Genomic DNA, 26,565 nt, shown 5'->3' with positions numbered 1-26,565 from the left:
CTTGCCGGAAGTGAACGTGGTGCGGAATGCCACAGATAATGATAAACAGACAAGGTATAGTCTCTCTGTTTCAATTGTTATACTAGAAAGCTTATTTGTCCTCATCTTCTTTGGAATAGATATAACCAAATCAAAGCATTTGAATTCATGCTACATTCTGGCATGCTTTGTAAATTTTGTTTCAGCACTACAATATTTTCTTATTATAAATTATTAAGTAATTTGCAATACCCAGATGTAGCTAGCTATGAGCATACGAGAATTTGATTAAACATACATTAATGTTAAATTTATAAACATAAAAAACTTGTACATTGTCATTACGAAGATCAAATGGTTAAGATTGGTACTATACTATTCTTTGATCATATCCAGGTGATGAATCTTTGGAAGGGATGTAGGCCAGCTCGGTGGCACAAATGGAAAGGCTATGTTCTCCTGATATGCAGAATAAGGCACTTGTGGATCTTTCCAATAATAAGGAGAATACACTGGTTCAACTTTTCCAGTCTTGATGTTGAGCGAGACAATGCCTGGATCGCGAGATGTAGGATTACCCCTGGTACTGAAATACAGGACATTTGGGTCAATGGGGTCTATAGACAGCAAGTAACAGTCGTAATCTGATGGAGGAATGCAATTGCCATCAGTGATCAGCTTCAGGTCTCTAAATTGAAATGTATGTTCCAAGCACCATTCATCGTCTCCAGCTTCAGCTTCAATAAGTCTCCAGATTCTCCAAGTAGTTGACATGTTAATCTCTGTCTCCATATGCGCATGGTACAAGTGTTCACCTGAATCGCTCACTCCCGTGGCGTACATACCCGGACGACTATATATGTCTCCAAGCACTTGTATCAGACGACATTTCTCCAGAGTCGGATCAAATGCCATAAATTTTGAGGCCTTTGGCCCATATTCGCTGCTTTCCCAGTACAAATTCCCTTTGTATTCAACGACCTTAGTGGGTTTAAGGAACGAAATAGAGTGCGGGATGGTTATTAAAGGCGAAACCTTCCAGAGATTAGCCCGAGAATCGAATGTCTCGGCATTGAAGGAGCTTGTTTGTATTTCGGTAAACTCGAGGGTAGCTGCATTAGTATAGGTAAAAGGAGCGACCAGCCTCACCACCTTGAAGTGATGATTATAAGAAACAAGTCCCGCTAATGCAAAATTAGTGCACGTGGGCGGCGGAGGAAGAGTGAGCCAATGCTTCGTAATGGGGTTGCAAACGTAGTAAATACACTCGCAGTCGTAACTCGTCGTGCACAATGCTAATCCGTTGCTGGTGCATAGAAGCCGAACGGGTTGCGGAAGGAAGCCGAAGGAAAGGGTGGGAGAGTCTTGGGACCATGATTTGCGGTGATCATTATACGTAGAGTGTTTGAGAGGAAAAGGTCTGAAATTTTTTGGGATATAAAAATGAAAGTATAAGGTAGGGTTTGGTGGGGGCGTGAGTTTGGTTCGGAGCAGATATTGAGCAGGAAAATATGGTTGCGAGATGAGAGACGACCAGAGCTTGCAAACACATTTGCATCTATGGATCAGATTTAGCGGAAGTTTGTAAAGGATTTCAAGCAGTACATCACTAGGGAGCTCATTGATTGAACAAGCCATGTCGACAGTTTTTAAGTACTTCATAATAAAAATACCAAGCAGAGGTCCTCTCCATAAAATATGGAACTAAGTTGGTCATTAGTTTATATAGCCATCAAGACTCCGCGGCCTATAGGAATTTCCTTTTCCTTGTAGGACTGAGACAAGGAATAACTAAATTCAATGAATTGTGTTTCTCTTGAAATAGTATCAATTATAATTCGATTAAATTTATATAGCCATGGCTTCAACTAAACACATTTGAATTCTCATTCTACGAATTTTTTTTTTAAATCCTCATTCTAGGTACCAAGTTATTCAGCCCATATTTTTTTAATTAATTAATATTTATAAACTTATATATATTTTGAATGTAAGTAATTAATTTAAAAATAACTAAAAAAAATTGTTGAATAGTTAATGAATATTACTAATATAACAAACCTCTTTAAATTCCGTAACTTACAAATATAAATAAAAACTTTTAAAAATTTATTTTAATAACCCTATTTTTAAAATTAAATTCATCACTATTGTATAAATAGGATAATACTATTTTTATAATTTAAGACAAGAAAAAACATTTTTTTAGTATTAAAAATTTACCTTAAAGCGGTAATTAAACAAAATAGTAAAATACCAAGCACAGGTCCTCTCCGGTTTATATTTTTTTGTTTGGGGACTCCAAATCCCACACCAAAAGATAAACCCTTTCAATAATAAACAAAAAAAACTATTCAATTCACATCCTCTCCATAGTCTCTCACTCTCTAAACATTATCCTTTGATTCTACAGGCATGGCATGTTGATTATAAGTTTTAACATTTAATTTCATAAATTATACTACTTACTAACTATTAATATTAATTAATAAAATAAGTTTTAATAAGATAATAAATCAATTTAATTAAAATAAAAATTATCACTTTGTGGTCACTTCATTTTTGAGAATATTCATGATGCTTAATTTTGAGTTTGTTTTAGTATAGTATAGACTTTTTATTTTTTATTTTAATAAGTATTTAATATTTTATAAATGTATGAATTTTTTAAATATTTACTATAAAACTTATGAAAAATTATAAAAGTGTAAAATTTGGGAAATTATTAAAATTATTGATAAATGTATTTTTATTCAATGATTAACTACTCAATTTTAAAAATTAATCAAATAATTAATTTTTAGTTTATTTATCAATTTGACCTTTCTTTTTTAATTGGTACTTTGAATATAATTGACAAAAATCATAAATTGTCGGACTTAATTAGCAAAATATTTTATTTAATATTTGATTTAGATTTACAAATTTATTTTTCAAGAAGAAAATAGTGGGTAAATTTTTTATCATTCGGCTATTTAAAAAAAATCAAGCCCAAGGACATATTTTTTGGCTGTTTTTTATATTAGAAAAATTTAATTTAAACACATTTTTTGAATATTTGAAAATAATTAAATTAATTATGTGTCGTTTAGCTATTTTTTTTTTAAGATAAACAACATGTTTGATTCAAATTTAAAAAATGGAGAAAAAAAACAAAAAAATATGAGAATATGGATGAAAAGATAACATGGTTACTTAGATACGTTAAATTAAAAGGAAACCAGTTTCAATTGATGTATATAAGGCGGTTTATATTGTCAGTATGGTAAAATTAGGCTTTTGGGTTGCAAAACTAAAGTAATGCGACTATTGAATTCTTCAAAAACTATATCTAACAGCGTGTCTGGTATTAAATTAACATAAAAAATACAGCTATTAATTTAACAACAGGTTTTAACTAACACGATAAAGAGAGTAATTAACTAATAAATAATAAAGGCTTAATGTACATGTATATAACTAATACAAGTTTCTAAATAATTAATAAATATTATTAATTTGTGTCTATTTTTCACAATCTTCTTTCCAAATGACCAAACTTCTCATCTATATATGATTTTTCTTCATATTTCATCATCTTCTTTAATGGCAAATGGGGCAACGACAGTAGTTCAAAGCATTAGTCTCAGGTTTCCTTAACAGGAATGGGGCAGCCGCCGCACCTCGCCCCAACTTCCCTTCTCCCATAATCAATATTTTTAAAACCGGACCGAAAAGCGAACCGGCTTTATTGGGGGTTCACGGTTCGACCGGTTCAACCGGATTGGATCGGATTTTTTAATTTTAATAAATATAAATAATTTAAATTAAAAATATTTAATTTTATAAATAAAAAAATGATAAATATTTATGTAAAATTATTTTCAAAATTTTATTATGCAAAATATAATTATAAGTGATCAATGTTTAAAAATATATAGAATAAATACTTTTTATGAGAAAAAAGAATAAATTTTTTTCATTGTTAAATAAATTAAAATTATATAATTAAAAGTTATAAATAAAAAATACAATGGTATATTTAATTAAAACTAATTATTCAATTTGTGAAGTGTAATTATTATTTATCAATATTTAAGTGTGTATAAAATAATTTTATTGTATAAAATAATTTTATTGTATAAAATAGTTAATTTTTTAAAAATAGAGTAATTATCAATTTTAATAGTCAAATTTAATAAATCAAAATTTGATAATTTATTTCAATAAAAAAATATATATTAAATTTTATAGTGTGAAATTTATTAAAAATAATAAATATTTTAAGAAAATATAGAATAAATAATGTGTATAAAAAAAAAGTGTTGTGTATGAGAGAGAAAAAATATGTTGTGGATAAGAGAGAGAAAAAAATATTATGTAAGAGAGAGAAAAAGAAAGTGGTGTAAGAGAGAGAAAAATAAATGTATTGTGTGGTTAAAAAATTGACACATGTGTAGGGGACCACAAATTAAACAAAAAAGCAGCTTTTCCACTCACTTTTCAAAAAATCCGGTTCATCCGGTTTTGGTCAGAAACTGGATTTTTCTGGTTTAATCCGGTTTCTGACCGATTTTTTAACTGCAGGGTTTTTATCCATAATCAGACCAGACATCCGACCGGTTCTCGGTTAACCCGGTCCGACCGGCCGGTCCGGTCTGGTTTTAACAACATTGCCCATAATTGTCGGTGTAAGAAAATCCGAATCTGTATGAACTAGATATAGATAAAGCTAACATTTGAGTTACATATCATATTATGAGATGTTTTATAAATTTAATTTTACTACTACAATATTATTTTTCATATATTTAATGTACCTAACAACAAACCCTATAAGAATTTTATTAATTATGCATTAATGATACATTTATTCTAAAATTTGTATTGTAATAATGTACATACATATTTATATATATATATATATATATATATATATATATATATATATATATATATATTGTAAATAATTGATGGATACAGAAGAGTGCATGGAATAGACAATCAATAATACAATAAAATCTGTTGAAAAATTCAAGTCTAGTTCACTGCATTAACCAACAACGGAAAATCTAGGCTTAAACTTATTTAGGCCTCAAACAGCCTCTAACCATAATGTTTCAGGTACCTTGTGCCTCAGACTCCACTCACTTAGCATCTAGCAACTAAATTTGTCCTTGTCCCCAACTAGAAATTATGAGCCGTGTTGGTGCAATAGCTCACCGCGCCGGGTTATCGAACGGGATAACACTTTCTTTTTTGGGTTTTGACTTATAACAACCCTCTCTAAATCGCCTCCTCATATTATTTCAGATGCGTATCTTGTCATGCATATCATTTCGAATGCGTATCTCGCCCCCTCATATTAGTTCGGCCGCCCCATTCCTCCTGCGGAAACCCTGAGACTAATGCTTTGAACTACTGTTGTTGCTGCCCCATTTGCCACTAAAGAAAAATATGAAACATGAAGATAAGGAATATACAGACGAGAAGTTCAGTCGTTTGGAAAAAAAATGAAAAATAGACACAAAAAATATTTTTTATTTAGAAACTTATATTAGTGATACATCATGTACATTAACTCTTTTCCATTTGTCAGTGAATTATTCTCTTTATAGTGTTGATTAAACCCTTTTGTTAAATTAACAATTGTATCTTTTATGCTAATTTAATACCAAGTACATTGTTAGATAGAATTTTTGAGAGTTCAAAAGTCGCATTATTTTAATGCAACACAAAAGCCTAATTTTAACGTACTTACAATATTAACCCCCCTATATACATCAATCGAAACTGGTTTCCTTTTAATTTAACGTATCTAAGTACTTATGTCATATTTCGAATCCATATTTTAGATTTATAATAGTAATAAGACATACGTACGGATAGGGTTGGGAGTGCTATTGGCCAGTAGTTCAATGATACTGCTTTTCAGAGATACTTCTGTTACTGACGACGAGATACGAATACGGAATTCCATGAGGCGCGAATTCCGACACAGTGTGCTCAGGCAAAAATATGAAGACAAACTTCTTTTTATTTCGGTGAACATGCAAGGTGAGCTATTGCACGAATATAGCTCACCTTTTCTCATTATAAACGGCCAACAGCTTAGTTCCGCGATGTTAGGTGAGTGGTGCCTAAGGCACAAGGTAGCCGAGTCAGCAACCTCATGCTCTGTGATGAAACTAATGAAGTCTAAGTCTAGATTGTCATATAAGCTTTGTGATTGGCCTGCTGCGATGGCCAGGCTTTATTATCATTCTGGCTCCACTGAGGAAGAACTGCCTACAAATCTTAAGCAATTAAGATGTGGAATTGACGATTGGAACTAGAATGATAATATTCATTTTACACTTCCTGTAGGAGATACAATTTAGGATTTTTGACATTTTTGTTTCTCTTTTAAAAAAAATTCAGATTTTTTTCTGAGCCCACGCAGCCCGCTATATGAGATAGCGCGCTGGTCTTAATCTAGGTGATTAATACTAATCACCCTGATTATATATAGCGGGCTAGTCCCTCTGCCCCAATGATTGGGGAGAGAGTAATTCACTTTCTCCCCAATCATTGGGGCAGACTATGATTAGGCAATAATTGCCCAATCAGTTTTTTTTAAAAAAAAAAAACTTAATTTATATAATAAATTGTAATTTATGTTAGCTATTTTCGGACTAGTTTCAGACATTTCCGATCGTTATTTTTTTAAAAAATTCTAAACAAATATTGTGATTGAGAGTATTCTATTCTCAAAGTGCAATTGTACATTTGAGCTCTTTAGACGATAATGCAATATACTTGAGCTCTTATTTTATTTTTATTTTAAAGAAAATATTCTATTCTCAAAGTGCAATTGTACTGATGTATTTGTTTCATCTTAATTTAAAATTTTAGTATACACTAATTATTTTATATATATTGTTATCAAAATATAATATAAGACTAAATATTAAGTGCATTTTAAAATCATTAATTTATATAATTTCATTTATTGTTCAATTCTAAAAAAATAGAGTTGTAGGCTCATAATAATAATTAAAAATAAAATATCAAAAAAATACTTCCTTCGTCCCATTTTATTTGTCCACTTTCTATTTTCACACATATTAAAAAAACACTAAATACTAACAATTCTTCCTTTTATACCTTTTTTGGTTATTGAGTTAATTTAGAATTATTATATTAAAAAAAAATCAATACAATAACAATAACATTAAATGTCAATACAAATGAAAGTTTATGAATAAATAAAATATAAAATAGTCAAACATATGTATTTATTATACACATTATTTTATAAATTATATCCATTAACATTAAAAGTAAAAATGAAAAATGTGTATATATATAATACAATTGCGACAATTATTTTGGAACATCTAAATATAATATAGTAGACAAATAAAATAGGACGGATGGAATATGTCTTAATAAAATAAAGGATACAGAATATGGATTTTCAAATATAAAACATTTAATAAATTATACTGCTAAACAAATGAAATATATAATGAAAGAAAACAATACGTTAAAAAATAGCAATAATAACTGATAATGTTAGTAAGCTCTTTTAAAGATAAAATGGTAGTACCTGAGTAACAATTTTTTTCATTGATATAAATTTCAATGCAAGTTTTACTCAAAATAAACTAAAATTATCATGTCATTTGATACAAGTCTATCGAATAAATTATTATAATATTACCGAATAGTAAAACATAATAATATTTGTTTAGAATTTTTTTTTAAAATAATGCTCGGAAGTATCTGAAATTAGTTCAAAAATAGCTAACATGAATTACAATTTATTATATATATTTAATTTTTTTTTTAAACTGATTGGGCAATTATTGTCCAATCATTGGGGCAGATGGACCAGCCCGCTATATGAGATAGCGGGCTGGTCTAATCTGTGTGATTAGTATTAGGGCTTTTTATATAAAATACAGGATTTGGGCTAGACTTTACTTTTATACGGCCCAATCCATATCTTTACTTTTCACACCATCAATTTTATGAAACCTAACCTTTTTTTTTGGATTTCTTTCTTTTTTACCGTTTTCTTATTTTCCTTCTCAATTGGCGGTTTCTTCATTTTTCTCCGCCATTTTCGCTTCTCTTCTCCACGATTTTGCTGTGCGTTATCTCCATTACTGCATGACTCCTCTTGCTTCTCTCATTTTCATCTCTATTTCATCATTATCTCAACCGTTCTTGCTTATATAACAGTAAATTCTTTTGAGTTGTGAAAAAAAATTCACGATTTCTACTCCTTCGCTTCCGCCGTTCCGCCTCCGCTGTTGCGCCTCCGCCGTTTCGCCTCTGTCGTTCCGCCTTTGTCTCGCCGCGCCATCTTTTTTTTATCTTTTTAATTTTAGATCTGAAATTTTTTGTTCTTTTTTTTATTTTCAGATCTGTAATTTGTTTATCTTTTACTGTTGATTCACCATTAAACATGTATAAAGAGTATCTTTAAAGAATCTAATACTTATTTCATGTTATATAGAATAATTTTGTGATTTTATATAATAAAATTTTGTGATTTCTGTATTTTTTTGTGTTTTGTTGTATTTCTGCGTTTTTTTATTCTGCAGAACGATTTGTTGATGATGATTGATTGCTGAATTATTGTAATGTTGCAGTGTTGTTGATTTCATGTTGACTTTATGTTGATATTATGTTGATATCTACTGATTCTTTTTATTTTAACTTTGACAAATAAGATAATATTGTCTGTGAAATAAACTTTCGTTGGATAAAATGAAACTGTATCATAACCGTCTTTCTCGAAATTTAGTTAGGTATGAGAGGTGGAATGCAAAACAATTATACAAGTGATTTTGAAGAAACTGTGCAGCTGCAAAGAGAATTGAGGAAAAAATATATTTTGAAATAGATTTCTTTAATTTGTGAACTGTTGTGCTGGTGTATATTTAATATTTTTTTATTTTTATATGTAAGAATAATTTTATTTTTTCATTTGAATTATTGTTGTTGTTTTTTCATATTGTTTTGATTACTTACTCTGCTAACATCTTTATCTGATTCATTTATTTTAAACATTTTGTACCTTTATTGTTGTTTAGTAGAATTACTACTATCATATTAACAAGTTATCAACATAATGTCAACATGATATCAACAATTAATGCTAATATAGTCAAAATGTTTGTAAAATGAGAACATTGATTGATTTAAGCCAAAAACAATCAACATATTATCAAAAATATGTCAACAACTCATCAATACATCAATTTAAGACTAACTTTGCTTTTCTTTTAATGATTGAAAAATCAACATGTTATCAACAGTATATCAACAACATGTCAACATAAAATTGAAAATCAAAAAAAGTTAAAATACTTATCAACATAATGTCAACAATAAATCAACAAAGAATCAACAATTAATGCTAATTTAGTCAAGATGTTTGTAAAATGAGAACATTGATTGATTTAAGTCAAAAAGAATCAACATATTATCAAAAACATATCAATAGTTCATTAATACATCAATTTAAGACTAACTTTATTTTTCTTTCAATGATTGAAAAATCAACATGTTATCAACAGTATATCAACAACATGTCAACATAAAATTGAAAATAAAAAAAAGTTGAAATACATATCAAAATAATGTCAACAATAAATCAACAACGAATCAACATAAGGAATAAAATAAAACATAACTTTTTAAAAAATTGTGACAATCGATAAAATATCAACAAGAAATCAACAACATGTCAACATGATAATGCTAACATATAATTATCTAGTCTCTATTAAATTTTATTTTATTTAGTTTATTTTGCGGATAAAGTTATCTAATTTGCCAAAAAAAATTAAATTTTTTTCCCCAATGTTAAAATCAAGGAATACCAACTAATTATCAACACAAAATCAACAACAAATCAACAACACTGTAACATTATAATAATTCAGTAATCAACCATCATAAAAAAAACGAGCTGCAGAATAAATAAACATAGAAATACAACCAAACACAAAAATAAAATGAAGAAATAACAAAAAATTATTCCATATAATCATAAATTTATTTTACATAACATGAAATCAGCATTATATTCTTTAAATATAATCTGTATACATGTTTAATCGTGAAAAAACAGTAAAAAATTATAGATCTGAAAATAAAAAAGAAGAAGAAGAATTATGAATAAATTGTAGATCTGAAATCAAATAGATGACGACGACGAGTAGATGAGATGATATTGTTGGCGAAGATGACGAAGAAGACGATGATGAGAACGATGACGGAGGAGCGGAGGAACAGAGGACACGACGCAGCGGAAGACGGCGGACAACAGTAAAAAAGAGGTGACCTGAGAGTGAAAGAAAAAAATATGAGTGAAGAGAGAGAAAATTGAGTTGAGAGGAAGAGAGAATTGAATAATGAGGAGAGAGAAAAAAAGTGAAATTATGATGTCTCTATTATTAGGGTTGAATATATACAATCCGTATAAAAGTAAGAATTGTGTCCGCACATGGTAGTTTAGATAGCTGAAAATATGACCCGTATAAAAGTAAAGATTTAGCCAATGTTGGTTGATTGTGTAAAAAGCCCTTAGTATTAATCACCCAGATTAAGACTAGCCCGCTATCTCATATAGCGGATTGCGTGAGCCCAGGCACAAATTCGATTTTTTTTTTTAAAAGAGGCATAAATTCAGAATTTTATTTGTAAGGAGGCACAAAAATGTCAGAAACCGGATTTTTCCTAAACAATTTCCCTAAAAAAACATGATTCGCAAATGGTTCCTTTGCACATCATTGAGTTGCAGATTCCATGCAAATCCCCTTAATCTGGTGATCAAGGGATTAATCACCCTAATATATATAAACTACCAGCCAAACCCCTAATATATACTAAAAAAATATCAAATCATGCCAAACTATATATAGCCTAGCAAAAATCATTCAATTATTGAATATACGAATTCATAAAGATGTGAATTATACTTTTGAATACACTTCAAATTAGATAATAATTTATTTATAAACTCTCATATTATTAAAAAATTTAGTGTGTTGTAAAAATGTTATAAAAAAAACTATTATAATTTAAAGAATTTAGTGTTTAAAAATGTTAGAATACCGTAACTTAAAATTTTAGTATTTTATTTTAGTGTTTAAAAATGTTAGAAAACCGTAATTGTTAAAATTGTTGATTTATTATTTAGTGTTCGTAAAATGGTAAGTATTATTAAAGTTTAGCGGAATTTTAAATATTATAAAATTTATCATAATTTAGAATAATGGTAAGTATTATTAAAGTTTAGCGGAATTTTAAATATTATAAAATTTAATTTATTTTAATAATACTTACCATTATTCTAAATTATGATAAATTTTATAATATCAAGTGAGTTTAACTCTGGAGTGCAACCCGTTTCTTCCATTGTTCTAATTAAAAAGTTCTATAGCCTCACTAATACGGCCACTCTGACCAAAATGTTTGACCATCACAGCATATACACGGGCACCAATAAGTGAACTAAAATGAGATTCAAATTGTTGAAATTGGAGTTTCATACAATATGAACACAACCTGTTTGTATTAATGCTCCACAGAAGAAAATAATGCAAAGGTGGTGGTTAGAAGCTTTGAAGCAATGAGTTGTCTGATAACACAAACAAAATTAAGTGCATAGTCACCGAGAGAATTAACTTAAAATGAGTTTGCATTTGCTGAAACTGGTGAAAGCATAGAAGATGAGGATTACCAGTTGAGCGTTTATCTTATGAAACGGTTGTATCATGTCATGTTTACAACAACCAATGAGCATTTACGATAAAAAAAATCGTTTAATTATTACTTATTTTTTTATTAGGCAACAAATTAAGGGTTTGTCATGCCATTTTGAACTACTGCTGTCTGCAAAACATTAGATTCTTCTGAATGCAGAGTATGTATGGATCCTGAATTAGGAATAATATGTTGAATAAATTGCAGTAGTGCAGAGGATTGCCTGCAACATTAGATTCTCCAGAAATTATGTACCTCTGTTTTGACAATGCCCTCATTAGATTTGATTTTATCTAAACTAATTAATTCTTGCCAAATCAACATGCATGGTCACATTAACTAAACTTAAGTGCAACCATAAACAAAATACTAAACTCATGCACCTGAAAACATTCAATCAATATTCCTTTTTGCAAATTCAAAAACAATAATTCTGAATCATGAATAATACAACAGTAAGGATCAAACAACATTTTTCAGGTCTAATCAATTTCCTATACAATTAACTAATTACGGGACCTAACGATTAAGAACAATAAATCAGTTATCATGATCAGTAGGCATCTCATAGCGGCAAACAGGACAGTAGTGGCTATTCTCCAACCACTTGTTGATGCAAATCCCATGGAACAGGTGACCACAAGGCATTCCCGCAGCGAAATCCTCTAGTTCCTCCAAGCAGACCGTGCATATTTCCTTTTTCCCGACGCATCTTCTCTTTCGTTGTCTACCATCTTCTGCATCAGCATCAAGAGGATCGTCATCATGACCCCCAAGTTTGACACACTTCAATCTCCTAGACTTGGGAGCAGTAGGCACCATTACGCAATCTCTCGATTCATATTCCAAACGCGACTGCCTCATAACCGACTCCATCGCTTCTTCTTCACCATATCTACGATTGCAACAGTTCAATATGTTGATGTTGAAGGCAAAGACGGCACTGCGGTTCTTGAATTTTCTTGGAATCTTAGTAGCAAGTAGTTGTATAACCCCTCCAACAAAGTACTTACAGTAAGGTGAATCCGGGCGACATAATCCTAAACGAGCAAACCTGGGAGAAAGAAAGTAGTACATAGCCTGGTAATTCATGGACTGATCAACATCCAAGAAAAAAGGATCGGCAAAAGTTGGTTCATAAGTAGTGGAATCAAGAATGATATCTGTGCCGTGGAGGGTGGTTTCATGGCAGAGTTGGTACGTCAGGGTGAAGTAAATTTGTGGATTTTGCATGTTAAAACATGAATAATCATCAAGTTGTGTGTCGGGTGGGAGAGGGTCGACTGCAATATTAACATCATAGTGTCTACGCATGGTGATGGATCAAATGGAGAAAGAAGAAAAGAAGTGAATTAGTGCAGTAAGTGATGAACGTATCAGAATTTTGGTTGCGTAGTTCTTAAATAGGCCAAGGGTAAAAAAAAAAAAAGGATTCCTAATAGGTTTTGGAATTCCTAATACAAATGGGAGAACATTTATAAAATTAAAACTATTCTACACTAATATAAGAAGTTTGAAAGTGAGATGAATAGATGATGACGAGGCTTTTACCTCTCCTAAAAGTCTAAAACACACGGGTCCGCAAAATGTATCTAAAGTTAGTTGTGCCCTTTGATTCTTCTCTTCCTTTATTCGGAGTTTATTTTACGGTCATTTGATTATTTAAAAAATATTTTACAAATTTTAGTTTTAATTATTTAATAAAATTAAGTCAAAAATACAGACCCGTCAAATTAATCAACAAAACCAATAACTTTCGGCTGCAGCGGCAGAGCTAGGATTGTATGAGAGGGGGAGGGGGTTTTCACGGAAAATGGTTTAGTTTGCTTATAAGTTTAGGTTTTTAGTTTTGGTAAAAATAATGACGGTTCAGTTATCTATTCGGTTTGAAATTTAGATAATTCAAATTAATCAAACCGTTCGATTAAATTGAAAAATTCATTTTTATTTTTTATATACGTCTTAACTGAACTGGTCTATTCAGTCGTTCTACTTTGAATTTTTTTTGTGTTTTTTGTTTCATTTGATTTCGTTTCAAATATGATTCTTATTTGATTGGTTCGGTTTTAAACATTCTATCGATCGATCAATTCAGTTTTGAGATTTTCGGTTCAGTTTTGACCGAACTGACCAAAGGCTCACCCTACCACAACCTATCTTTGGAATTTATTCTTATAAATTTTTAATTCCATGAATGCTTATTTTACACAATTAATTTCTTATTTATTTTATAAAAAATCATTTGGGTTTAAAATCAAGAATTTATATCCTCATAAATAAGTTTAAATCGAGAGTTGGATGTAATTGCTCCAATTCGTTAAATTAATGAATTAGAATGTTTACATCATTTTTCGGGATATATTTGGAAAAATTATTAAAATTGTGGATATAAAAATTATTTTGCTTAAAATAAACTATTATTACTACTTTGATATAATAATTTATAACCATATTATTTTATTAACAAATCATTATTCATTAGTGTTAGGATTATTGATGCGGAAGAATATTTATTCGGAAATATAAACGACAAAATAAATAAATAAAATAGACACAAAGGATTTATGTAGTTCGGCGTAAGCCTAATCTACGGGCGAAACAGAAGTAAAATCCATTATGAGATAAAGAGTACAAATGGAGAATATCATTACTAACCCAAACTCAAATACACTAGAATTGTGCAACTCTCAAATTGTACTAGTAAAATAACTCTAAGGACTAAAAAAATATTTTTTACTAATACCTAAAAAAAGACCTTATTCAAGTGTTTTTCAATTGCTATGCTATTTGTTTCTTAGCTCCTCCCCATTTGTCTTCACTAATTGCTACCTTATATATAGCAAAATATACTTGATCACCAAGTATGAAAAAATGGCTAGGATTAGTTCTTGGTCTCCAAGTCAAGTTGTGTGGCCAAGATAAGTTCTTACTCTACAAGCAAATAATTCATGGACTTGGATACGACGCAATGTTTCACATAATATGGGCTTGGCATAAATTTAAGATAACATAACAATTAGCATACATAAATGTTTGGTTCTTCTAAATATATGTTAAACTTCTTCCTAGTGCACTCCACCATTTCTATGAGACATTAGATCCTACTACCTGAATGTGATTCTATGCATTTTATACTTACTGTACAAGCAACAATTTACATTTAGACAAGTATAAAATTAAAAATAGTTATAAAGATTTAGGATAATATTATGCGAGTTCAAGTCTGGAGTGCGACCCGTACTTTCTTCCATTGTTGTAAGCAAGGAATGAGCTTCATCTATCATGTCGGCTCTTACCATTTCTGACATGTGTGCATTGTAAGCATAAACATCAGGTTTGATCCCAAGTTTCTTAATCTCATTAAAAAGATCTATAGCCTCACTTAGACGGCCGCATTGACCAAAATATTTGATCATCATAGCATATAAACGGGCACTAGTACGTCCACAATTCTCTTTCAGCTCTAGAAATAACTTGTTTGCAGCTTCATATCGTTTTGCCTTGCCAAGACTATTGATCAAGCTGCAATACGCAGCTGGACATGGAGGAAAGCCCTAAAGCTGATCAACTCTGTTTTGCAAAAACCATCATTACGAATTGAGAGCCAGGGGAAATACCACTTCTTTTCATCTTATCAAATCAAAAAGCAGCCTCAGAAGCTGGAGCTTTGCGTTCAAATGTTAATCACATTGTTTATGAGCACAACATCAGGCTTGCAACCATCATTTATCATATCCAAGATACCCGGTAAGCATCATCTTCTCTGCCGGCTTTTCCAAGCCCCTTGATCCACTCTGTGTATGTAAAGACAGTCAGATTACAACCCTTATCCTTCATCTCCTGGATCACATCCAAAGCCTTATCAACCTTATTCAACTTAAAGTATATTCCTGATAAGGTTGTATAAATTTTTGGCCAAATGTTGTAAAAAGGCCAGACTTTTCACAAAAGTTTCACAAAAGTCCTGACCTTTCAATTTTGTTGATTTTGGCCAAAAACTGATTATTTGGTTTCACAAAAGTTCCGACCTTTCAATTTTATCGATTTTGGCCAAAAATGGATTATTTGGTTTCACAAAAGTCCTGACCTTTCAATTTTGTCGATTTTGGCCAAAAATGGATTATTTGGTTTTACAAAAGTCCTGACCTTTCAATATTTAGCATGCCACATAGGCGTCACATAACCGCCACATAGGCAAATTGAAATCAATCTGAGAGTTGGCCACAATTAAAACCAAATAATTTATTTTTGGCCAAAATCGACAAAATTGAAATGTCGGGACTTTTGTGAAACTTTTATAAAAGGTTTGGCCTTTTTAAGACATTTGGCTAAATTTTTTGCATTGGGATGCAGTCATTTCTTTTATTTCATCAAACTGTTAAAGTGGAAAATCCCACATTGGTTGTGTGTGTGAGTGAACATGTGTTTATATATTGGTTGGGCACCTCCACTTAATAGTAATTGGTTTTAAGATGGAATCTAACATGGTATCAGAGTCTTGTCCATTCACACAATTTGAGTTTGGCCCCGCCCACGTGAGATTTACATGAGGGCGGATTTTGTTGTTCGGCCCATACACGCTACGCGTGAGGGGGAGTGTTAAAGTGGAAAATCTCACATTAGTTGTGTGTGTGAGTGGACATGTGTTTATATATTGGTTGGACACCTCCACTTAATACCAATTGGTTTTAAGATGGAATCTAACACAAACGACATACTTTTCAAAAGCTGAAATGCGCGATATGTTATTGTATTCCGAAAACAGTTGCCCTCATTACACATCTCGTTATTAATTTCATGGACCTTTTCAAGGTTACAACTTATTAATACTGTAAAGTAACCCACAAACAAAAATAGAAAAGTACCAATAAGTCAATTAAAATGACATTCAAACTGGAGTTTCATACAATGAACACAACCTGTTTGTATTATTTTTGCACAGGAAAAAAAACGCCAAGGTGGTCGTTGAAAGCTTTGAAGCAATGAATTGTCCGATAACATAAAAGTAATGGTTATAGTTGTTGTATAATGTTGGGGACTTTATTTACTGTTTTAAGGCAAATGAATTTGCTGGCAATATTTGCATTAGTTATACTACAACAAATAGCAGAATGCTGAACCATTATGTCATCAGAATGTCATAAAAAATCTTAAACAAAAAATTGAAGTTAACTTAAAAAGACAAAAACTGTCTAACCTTTCAAAAAGTTATCATCACTAATTATAAATCAAACATACAATAAAAGGAACATAAATCAGAATTACATCAACTTATCACTACCAAATTAAACACCTAAAATCTCTCCTGTTCTACAGGCATCTCATACCGGCAAAGCGGACAAGAATGACTATACTTCTCCAGCCACTCCACAATGCAATCCTCATGATACAAATGCAAACACGGCATCCGAATCACTTCCATCCCCACCTCCATCTCTTTTATACAGATCGTACAGCTTCTCGACGAATCCGCAATATCATTCAACACCACCCTTTCCAACTTTTCAATAGATGATTTCGTAGCAGTATTATAATTACGAACATCTCCATCTTCCATAGACTCTACCAGTGCCGCTGTTAATCCATCTTCGTATTCATCTTCGTCTTCGTAGTAGTAGTCGTCATAGCTAGCTTCCCGTCCTTCTCGGCTAATCTCATAAACAAAAACTGTAAGTTTATTCCCACATAAAGCCAAATCATCCAAATCCATCATGCTAACCATATACCCAAGTCTTCTCACAATGCGGTCTCGCGTGAGTCCTGGAAACTGCTCCTCAAGGCTCAGGACTTGCATGGCATGCTCCATTACCGCATTTTTATTTGAACTCGCCGAATGATTCGTCGGAATATCGGTTTGGAACGTTCCGAGTAGCGATACATCTCGTGGGAGAAACGTAATATCTGTGTTCAGGTGAGGTGGGTAGTAAATAAAAGGCTGAACAACTTTGCAGAAGTTGAATTCAACCGCCACTGTGTTTGGACTGCCAACATTCGTTGTGAGATACACTTTATAATTATACTCGTATTCTATTGTTAAATCCATCGCTATAGAATCAAAGAATTAATCCAAGGGAAATTTAAGTTTCGGTGGGCGTATTTATATAGGTTTTGGTGGGCGGTGTTGTTGTTCCTTGTCCCAATCCTACAAGGAATGAGAAATTAAATTAAATTAATTATTACATTTATCAATATATTAAAAAAACAAAAAGGGACCACGTGATGATAAAAATATAAATTTTAGTTATTTGATTTATTTTTATAATAAATAAATTAGCTCGTGATTAAATAAAAATAGTAACAAATAATTTAGAAAAATTAAACTTTAATTGAACTTTTAGGAAATTTTAGTACTTTTCTAAACGTTCACGGTTATAAACTAGCATAAGTTTTACCGGAAATGTTTTAAAAAGTTCATTTGTTTATAACATATTTATATTTATTAAACTTTATTAAAAAAAACTATTTTTCTTTAAAAATACCATTATTTACTAAAACATATTCAAAATTTTAAATGAGTGTAATTCCTTGGTAATTTAAAAAATATATAAAAAAAACTACTTATAATGTTTTTATTAAAATAAATAGGATTAGGGTTTGGATTGGGAATACTAGTTTGTTTGGGAATCGGAATTCCATAGTAACGTCTATATAAATGACATTGAAGTGCTTTAAAACTGTGGCATACGTATAATACTGAATATGGGTTGTTCATTGAATGAGCTCCCGAGTGATACACTGCTTCAAATCCTTTACAAACTTCCGCAAAATCTGATCCATAGATGCAAATGTGTTTGCAAGCTTTGGTCATCTCTCATCTCTCAACCTTGTTTTGCTGCTCAATATCTGCTTCGAACCAAACTCATCACGCCTCCACCAAACCCTACCTTATACGTTTGTCTGTATAGCCCAAAAAAACTCACACCTTTTCCTCTCAAACACTCTACCTATGGCTATGGCTATGATGATCACCACAAATCATGGTCCCAAGACTCTCGCACCCTTTCCTTCGGCTTCCTTCCGCAATCCGAGCCAGCCATTCGGCTTCTATGCACCAGCAACGGGTTAGCATTGTGCTCGACGAGTTACGACTGCAAATGTATTTACTATGTTTGCAACCCCGTTACGAAACATTGGCTCACTCTTCCTCCGCCGCCCATATGCACTAGTCTTGCATTAGTAGGACTAGTTTCTTATGATCGTCACTTTAAGGTGGTGAGGCTGGTCACTTCTTGTACCTATACTAATGCAGCTACCTGCATATGTACAAGCTCGTTCTATGCTGAGACATTCGATTCTCGAACTAATCTCTGGAAGGTTTCACCTTTAATAACCATCCCGCAGACTATTTTGTTCTGGAAACCCACTAAGGCCGTTGAATACAAAGGGATCTTGCACTGGGTTAGCAGTCAACAAGGTTCGACCGCCTCTCAAATCATGGCATTTGATCCAAATCTGGAGAAATGTCGTCTGATACAAGCGCTGGGAAACACAAATAGTCGTCCGGGTTGGTATGCCACTGGAGTAAGCCATTCGGGTGAACATCTATATCATGTGCAAGTGCACATAGAGAACCGGTCAAATAGTTGGAGAATTTGGAGACTAATTGAAGCTGAAGCTGGAGAAGATGAATGGTGCTTGGAACATACCTTTCGACTCGAAGACCTGGAACTGATCGTCGATGAAAATTGCATTCTTCCATCAAATATGAACAGTTACTTGCTGGCTGTAGACCCCATTGACCCAAATGTATTGTATTTCCATACCGAGGATTATAATGAACCTCGTCGCGATCCTGGCATTATCTCGGTCAACATAAAGACCGGAAGAGTGGAAACGGTATATTTTCCTTATCATTGGAAAGATACGCAAGAATCTTTATATGCATATGAGGAGATGATGGTGTTTGCATTTGTGCCACCGAGCTGGCCAACATCCCTTCCAAAGATTCATCACCTAGATATGATCAAGGAATAGTATAGTACCAATCATAGCCATTTAATGCACATGTTTTTTAAGTTTAAAAATATATCATTACTGTATGTTTAATCAAATTCTCATATGCTCATAGCTAGCTACATCTGGGTATTGTAAATCACTAAACATTCCATTAAAACAATTTATAATAAGAATCCATTAAATGAATGATATTGTAGTGCTAAAACCAAATTTACAAAGCATGCCAGAATGTGGCATGAACTCAAAAATAAGCTTTCTAGTATAACGATTGAAAGAGAGATGGACCTTATTCGATCTCCAACATCTCAAACCAAACTACTACATCCGTAACAATCATTACATTCTAAAAAATGGTTGCATAAGAGGTAAAACATCGATCATATCACGTATGATGTCTCCAGTTCCATGAGGATCAATAGCCAACAGAAGATATTAAAACATTATGCTCCTTCAATCGCTTCTGGAAATGGGCCAAACGGTTTTGTAATTGTAGTATCCCTGCAGTCTTTTGAGAAAGAATGGCATTCAATCTGGTAATATAATCATCTAGTTGGTTGCCAGGTTGGTCTGCTTCGACCAATAGGTTCATCTCCTGCAAATGCAAAAGGAACATAAGGTTCAAAGTATTAGTCTGCATTAAAATAATCAACATTTTCAATTCCAAAATTCTGTTATCATCCTAAATTTATCACCAATACTTCATAAAAAAAAAGCCCCACGATAATGGATAACACGGAGTATGTAGGGGAAAATGAAGGTAAAGTGCACATGTGGCCGCATTATATACCTCCCTAACTAAGTTCATTGTATCCTCCACTTGTTTTCTATGAGCATTTACAAGATCCTCCTCTTCCTGAATATATGTAACAGAATGATTAATATAGTAACAACTTGAATTTCTGCATATTCATAATACATTCATACATGTTCAAGCTGTTACCTGCAGCAGAGCATTCAAATCATCGTCTGAATGTGAGTTCTTAAGATCAGATTTTGGTCGATCCTTCCATTTTGTCTGACCAATGGGTTTCTGTAATTTATCCTCTGAAGTTAATAGATTGTATGAGTCAACCTTCAAATTCTCTTTCCATATTGGTTTCTCTTGTTCATAGGAGTCTTCAGATGCATCAAAATCATCCTTTTCATCTTGTTCAGCCCATGCATCAGTTACATCATCATCAAAGTTAGATGAAGCAGGTAAAACTGAGGATAAGGGCACTGCCGTTGATTCTTTTAGATTTAAGGTTGAAGACAATATGTCCTTCTTTGAGGTGTTTCCTTTCGAAAGGCTCTTCACTCTGAAATGTAAATTTTTAAAGAAATTGTATAATTTAGATATCGCATTACAAGAATAAAAGTCACTGCAAGATAATTTCATACTTCAAATTAGTTTCAATCACCTATCAGCATATCTTAAGGTGTTAAGAGTGTGTTCACATGATCCTGAGCTTGGAGAAATACAGGATATCATAACAGTCCGGGAATTGCCAACAAAAGAATCCCTCAGAACCTCAGTCAATTTACTGCCTCTGAAGGGAATATGACTCTTGTCGTTATCCAGGGCCCTTATGCATTCTTTCAGTGCAAGTAAACTCTTGTTGATTTCTGCACCTTCCATTCTGCAGCATTCACAAATAGCCAATCAATTAAATTAATCTAAACAAAACAAACATATCTCAATTATAAAGATAACTATACCTATACATAAGAAACTATATACTACAACAGATAGTATAGCATACTGTAGTAAGAATCAGAAGCGTTTTGACAAAAAAAAAAATTGGACTATACCTCGTCTGCTTATCATTATCTGTGGTATCTGCACCACGTTCACTTCCGGCAAGATCTATAAAGGAGAGCTTTCCAACTAAACGAGGAGGCTTTGATTCGCTGCCATCGACAGACCTCTTGATAGCAAGTTGAAGTATAGCATGTGAGCGGGAGGATTCCTCATTTGCACCCGTAGTGCCAGTGCTTCTAGTAGAACTTCCTTTCTCGATGAGGTCCTTAATTGTCTCCACATCTGATACTTTGTATTCTTGTAAACCAACAATGCAAACTTGCTGCTTGCCATCCTCTCTCATGCAAAGTTTTCTGCATAAGTCGAATCTCAATTCTCAGCAAATTCAAATGGCATAACAATATAAGCAGACAAGGAATTTTGTGCCACTTACTTCCGATCACTGAGAAGATCGTACAGTTTTCCTCCATATATCTCGAAGAAGCTCACAAACAGCTGAAACCCTTGATTCCTGTAAGTATGATGCATCAACCTCAAGATATCCCGTGAAGCCTTGAGGGGTAATGGTTTCATGGTATAGGTTTTTCCACTTCCTGGTAAGAAAAACAGAATCAGTACAAGATGGTTTCCTGGGAATAAGTGATTAAAATTGACAACTGGGTGTTTCTTAGCGGAATATAATTCATCTACTATTTGGTTTTAATCAATACATACATCTGAGTTGCTCGTTTATTAAATGGTGTTAAGATAAATCACATTTTGAGCAAGCTATTATTGCCTCACCGCACAATATAGAAAATAACTGCACTATGTGCAAGAAAACAGCAACCGATCATCTACCGATCAGAAATAAATTTGGAGAAAGAATGTAAAGTATCTTAAGCTATCAGAAGAAGAATGCAAAATTACTTCACTGACAAATCACATGATTAGGAGGAGATAAAGCTTCCAGGCATATACAGTTTAGGAAAATTTCATAATTCTATGAAATCGGAATAGAAGAAACATCGGAGAAAAATAAACCTTAGATCATCATTTCCTAAATCCAAGAACAATTACCTAGTATTTCAGGACTAATAATATACCTGTTTGCCCATATGCAAAGCAAGTTGCTTTTGTACGTTGAAAAATAATTGGCACTATAGGCTCCACCGTTTCACGATAAACCTGGAAAAGCAATAGTAATCAACATATACCAATGAAAAACTCACTTTTTCTAAAGAGTTAGCATCTTCACTTTTTTGGTTACTCCAGCAATGTACTAACTAACCTCGTCATTTGAGACTTCCTCATTCAGCACTGCATCAAAGACAAATTCATGCTTCTCAGCATATTCTGTTAGGTCAACCTGCAGAACAATGATACATATATAAGAAAATAATACCTAAAGGCATAAAAACAGAAGCTGATAGATTATTAATTAAAATCAGAAACAGCCAAAAGCAAAGCATAATTAATTACAACGAGCTAAGGAAGACAGAAAATAAAGGATTTTACATAGGTTTAAAATAACATTTACATTAAAAAATTGTGGAAATTTCACTATAGTTTATTTCCGCCGGCGATTTCAAGGTGTCAGAATAGATTAAATACATTGACACTCACCTTAAGCTTTGTTTCATGGACTGTTACGGAACTGGAATGTGTGTCTATTATATCTTCTTCATTTTTCGCTAGCTCTTTTTTGTTCAATGGTCTCTTTCGCACCTGCAACCAAAGGCATCACTAGTACATGAAATAACAAAAAGACAACTTCAAGACATGCAATGCAATTAGGCAAGACTCAGCCTGCATCATAAACATTCATACATCAAGAATCATCAAGTTGATCCATCAGCTATCAAAGAATGTCCATCAGGTAGGAATTGTGATTGTGTCTAATTTTAAGGAGAAAATGAAACAATAAGAGCTAAAGAGATAAAATAGACTCGATTTGAGACCAATCAAATTAAAAGAACATACCACAACTTTGATTTTGGCCACGGAACTGGCTTTTTCTTTGTCTGCAGTAAAGCTCTTGAGAAGGTTGCTTTCTGGAAAAACAGGAGCTCTGGCAGTTTGCTTGTTGTTCGAGATATAAGGTTCAGAATCATCGAAGCTTCGCCCTCTAACAGGATTAAACAGAGACGAACCATCATACAGTCCAGGAACAGGCAACTATACAAATAGAAAGAACCAACAATAACAAAAAAATAAGCATCACACACAATTCCAGTGTGAATTCTCAAATTTTCACTGTCAAGAATAAACAAAAGCATGGGGCGCAACCAATAGCATTAACAACTCTCAAAACCAACGACTCCAAATGTGTATCTAAACTTGTTCCAAACCCAAACCATTCATGTTCCCATTAAAACCAATTGATCAAAATGAAGATGCAAATATAACGCCCACATACATACATTCAAAATCACAACCAACGACTCCAAAAGCATATTTAAACTTGTTCCAAGTCCAACCATTCATGTTCCCATTAATATTAATCGATCAAAATGAGAATACAGATATAACGCCCACATAAACACATTCAAAATCACAAATTAAGATACCTAGAAACAAAACATTTAAAACGATAAAAGATCCACCTCGGGTAACAGCTCGGTATCAAAAGAATGAAGATCCAAAAGGCCAGGACTAAACTCATTAGGAGAGTCGTCCCCATTCTTTCGCAAACTCGATTGGCGCGAACTAACGGGAGGCGTAGTAGGCTCTCCATAATACTCATTTCCTCCATTAAAACCCTTCTGGGCAGTTCTATACATTCTCATCCCCTGCCCCCCTCCTCCACCACCACCATAGAAATTATAATCCTGGCCCACAACAATGCACAACCAAACATTTCAAAATATCAGTATCAGATCTACAAAAGATAAAGAAATAATCTTTTCTCATCAATGACCAGATCTAAAGCATACCCACTATCAAAAACGCATTACTGAACACAATTCAAGAACCCCATTACTGAAAATGTAAGCTTTAAAAAAGTTAGATAACCTGGAGAGGGGGGATTGAAGAGGATGAAGAAGATGATAAGTTCTGAAGATGTTGAAGGCCTGCAGATTGAAGCCATCTACCATTTGAAGAAGATGAAGAGGTTTCTAAAAAGTTGTCGGAATATTGTCTCTGATGATGGACCGTGGCCGTTGCTCCGCCTGCAGATCTCTGGCCTTGTCTGCCCATACTACCGTTCATAGAAGATGAAATGTTTGCTTGTGGGTCTGTAATGTAGGATGAGAATGAAGTGAAGTTGAAGTCTTTTTTAGTTCTGTGTCTGTAAATCAGCTAGTTGGTTGTAATTGAATTGTGTTAACAACATTTTTGATAAATTTTGAAAGTTTATTAGTCTCTCTCTTTTTCTAAATTCAAAAATTAGAAGCTCCTCTTTCTGTCTCTTTCTATCTAAACCACTCACAATTACTACTAAGGAAACGAAGTATTTTCTACGGCAGTGACTTTTTTTTCTTTCTTTTACGACAAAAAGAAATTCCATTTTTTTCTTTGAAACTTCAAAAAAATTGGATTTTATTTTATTATAAATCATCCAAAAATATCTTATCTTTCCGACTTTTTTTTAAAGATAAAAATCTGTTACATTTCTGATATATGACGTATATATCAATATATACATATATTTATAAATTTACGTCATTTACGTTTTCAACGCGCGCTTATATTAAATACATAGGGTGCAGTTCTGTTATCGTGACGGTATGACACCGTAATTGACACTTCTGACTCTTGTAGCTTTTTCTTTATAAACTTCAAGTTTTTTTCATAATCTCCCAAGCCTTTTTCATAATCCTTCAAAATTCACCAACATTTTGTCCCCTTTGTGAACTGAACTCAAAACATTTAGTTTTTTTCTTTTTACTATTAAGAATTCAAATATTAAGGGTTTATTTGAATTTTCAACTTTGAGTTAAAAAAAAGGCTAAACCTCTGAAAAACCTCTCACCTTTCAACCCTTTTTCGTTTGCACACTCACCTTTCAAAATCGCCAATTTTACCCTAATTACAACCTTTCAATTTCAATTGCACCCTTGAAATACTAAATTGGCCTCTTTTCAATGAAAAACATTCAAATCAATACTTTATATTTTAACAAATATTTTAAATAATACCCAATGTTAAAATTTAAAAAAAAACATCTTCAATAATTTAAAAAAATCGACCACCACAAACTGACCGCCGGAAAAATCTTCCGGCGGTCTGAAGAACAGCCGGAGCTGTAAACAGCCTAGATTTGGGCAAAATTTTATTTTTTATTAAAAAATTTAGTTTAATTAATTTTTTTTAAAGAAGATGGTTTTATTGTTGAGAATTTGACATTGAGGACTATTTAAATTATATATTGAAATATAAAGCATTGATTTGAACTTTTTCGGGTGAAAAAGAGGTCAATTTAATACTTTAAGGGTGCAATTGAAATTAAAAGGTGATAATTAGAATACAATTGACGATTTTAAAAGGTGAGGGTGCAAACGAAAGGGGGTTAAAAGGTGAGGGATTTTTCAGAGGATTAGCCCTTAAAAAAATAGTTACACTTTAAACTAAAAATTGAAAATATAGCTAAAATTGATGACTTTAAAATTTGGATCATAAACAAAAATAATCAAAAAACAAGATATTTTATTATTGATTAATATATCTTTTTACTATTATTTCTAGTAGTACGCTAGAAATCGAATCAATAATTGAGCCGGTGTGATCCGTCCTTCAGTTCATAGTTAATCTATTAAACCAGCCGATCTGATTCGGTTTAAACACTGGTTTCTAATTCTAGCATAAAATATAGATGCTCCTCAAATCTTACTCTTTCTTATCTGTGTTTCCATTTTCTACTAATGAGTAGAGTGATAAAAATAAAGAATATCTAAAAAAATACAGCTTAATAGAAGTTCTGCATTAAGAAATTTATTGTTTTCACAGCATAATTATAAATTGATTTACTACCAATTGTAAGTTGTTATGATAATTGTTCTGACCATTCATGGGGTTAACTTTGTTTTGTACGTTTTAAAATAGATTCTTTCGATTGTTATATTATATTAGAGTATCCACAATGCAATACTAAATTAGCATGTTAATGCTATAATTTAACATTGAAACATATAATTCCATTTCAATATAATGTTATACTACAT

The 26,565-nt window shown here is 32.2% G+C and overlaps 4 protein-coding genes across 4 annotated transcripts; 1 reads left to right on the top strand and 3 right to left on the bottom strand.

Annotated features, from left to right (window-relative positions):
• Nucleotides 1-354: 354 nt before the first annotated feature.
• Nucleotides 355-1,617, bottom strand: LOC126681444 (putative F-box/kelch-repeat protein At3g22730). Its single transcript, XM_050376985.1, has one exon. It carries the CDS (start codon nucleotides 1,615-1,617, stop codon nucleotides 355-357), a length of 1,263 nt encoding a protein of 420 aa, XP_050232942.1.
• Nucleotides 1,618-16,945: 15,328 nt separating this feature from the next.
• Nucleotides 16,946-17,856, bottom strand: LOC126680685 (uncharacterized). The gene has a single exon (XM_050375851.2). It carries the CDS (start codon nucleotides 17,765-17,767, stop codon nucleotides 17,018-17,020), a length of 750 nt encoding a protein of 249 aa, XP_050231808.1. The 5' UTR covers nucleotides 17,768-17,856; the 3' UTR covers nucleotides 16,946-17,017.
• Nucleotides 17,857-18,423: 567 nt separating this feature from the next.
• Nucleotides 18,424-19,698, top strand: LOC126681443 (putative F-box/kelch-repeat protein At1g15680). Its single transcript, XM_050376984.1, has one exon. It carries the CDS (start codon nucleotides 18,424-18,426, stop codon nucleotides 19,696-19,698), a length of 1,275 nt encoding a protein of 424 aa, XP_050232941.1.
• A 133-nt stretch (nucleotides 19,699-19,831) lies between these two features.
• LOC126680682 (kinesin-like protein KIN-13B) lies at nucleotides 19,832-24,803 on the bottom strand. Its single transcript, XM_050375849.2, has 12 exons — nucleotides 24,416-24,803; nucleotides 24,007-24,231; nucleotides 23,384-23,578; nucleotides 23,027-23,128; nucleotides 22,692-22,769; nucleotides 22,507-22,588; nucleotides 21,855-22,014; nucleotides 21,472-21,774; nucleotides 21,081-21,299; nucleotides 20,621-20,978; nucleotides 20,468-20,533; nucleotides 19,832-20,272 (listed from the first exon to the last, which is right to left on the bottom strand). The coding sequence occupies exons 1-12, from the start codon at nucleotides 24,611-24,613 to the stop codon at nucleotides 20,093-20,095; spliced, it is 2,166 nt and encodes a 721-aa protein (XP_050231806.1). The 5' UTR covers nucleotides 24,614-24,803; the 3' UTR covers nucleotides 19,832-20,092.
• Between the last annotated feature and the right edge of the window lie 1,762 nt (nucleotides 24,804-26,565).

Source organism: Mercurialis annua, linkage group LG5 (assembly GCF_937616625.2).
Source record: "Mercurialis annua linkage group LG5, ddMerAnnu1.2, whole genome shotgun sequence".
Taxonomy (NCBI): domain Eukaryota; kingdom Viridiplantae; phylum Streptophyta; class Magnoliopsida; order Malpighiales; family Euphorbiaceae; genus Mercurialis; species Mercurialis annua.
This window is presented reverse-complemented; position numbering and strand designations above follow the sequence as displayed.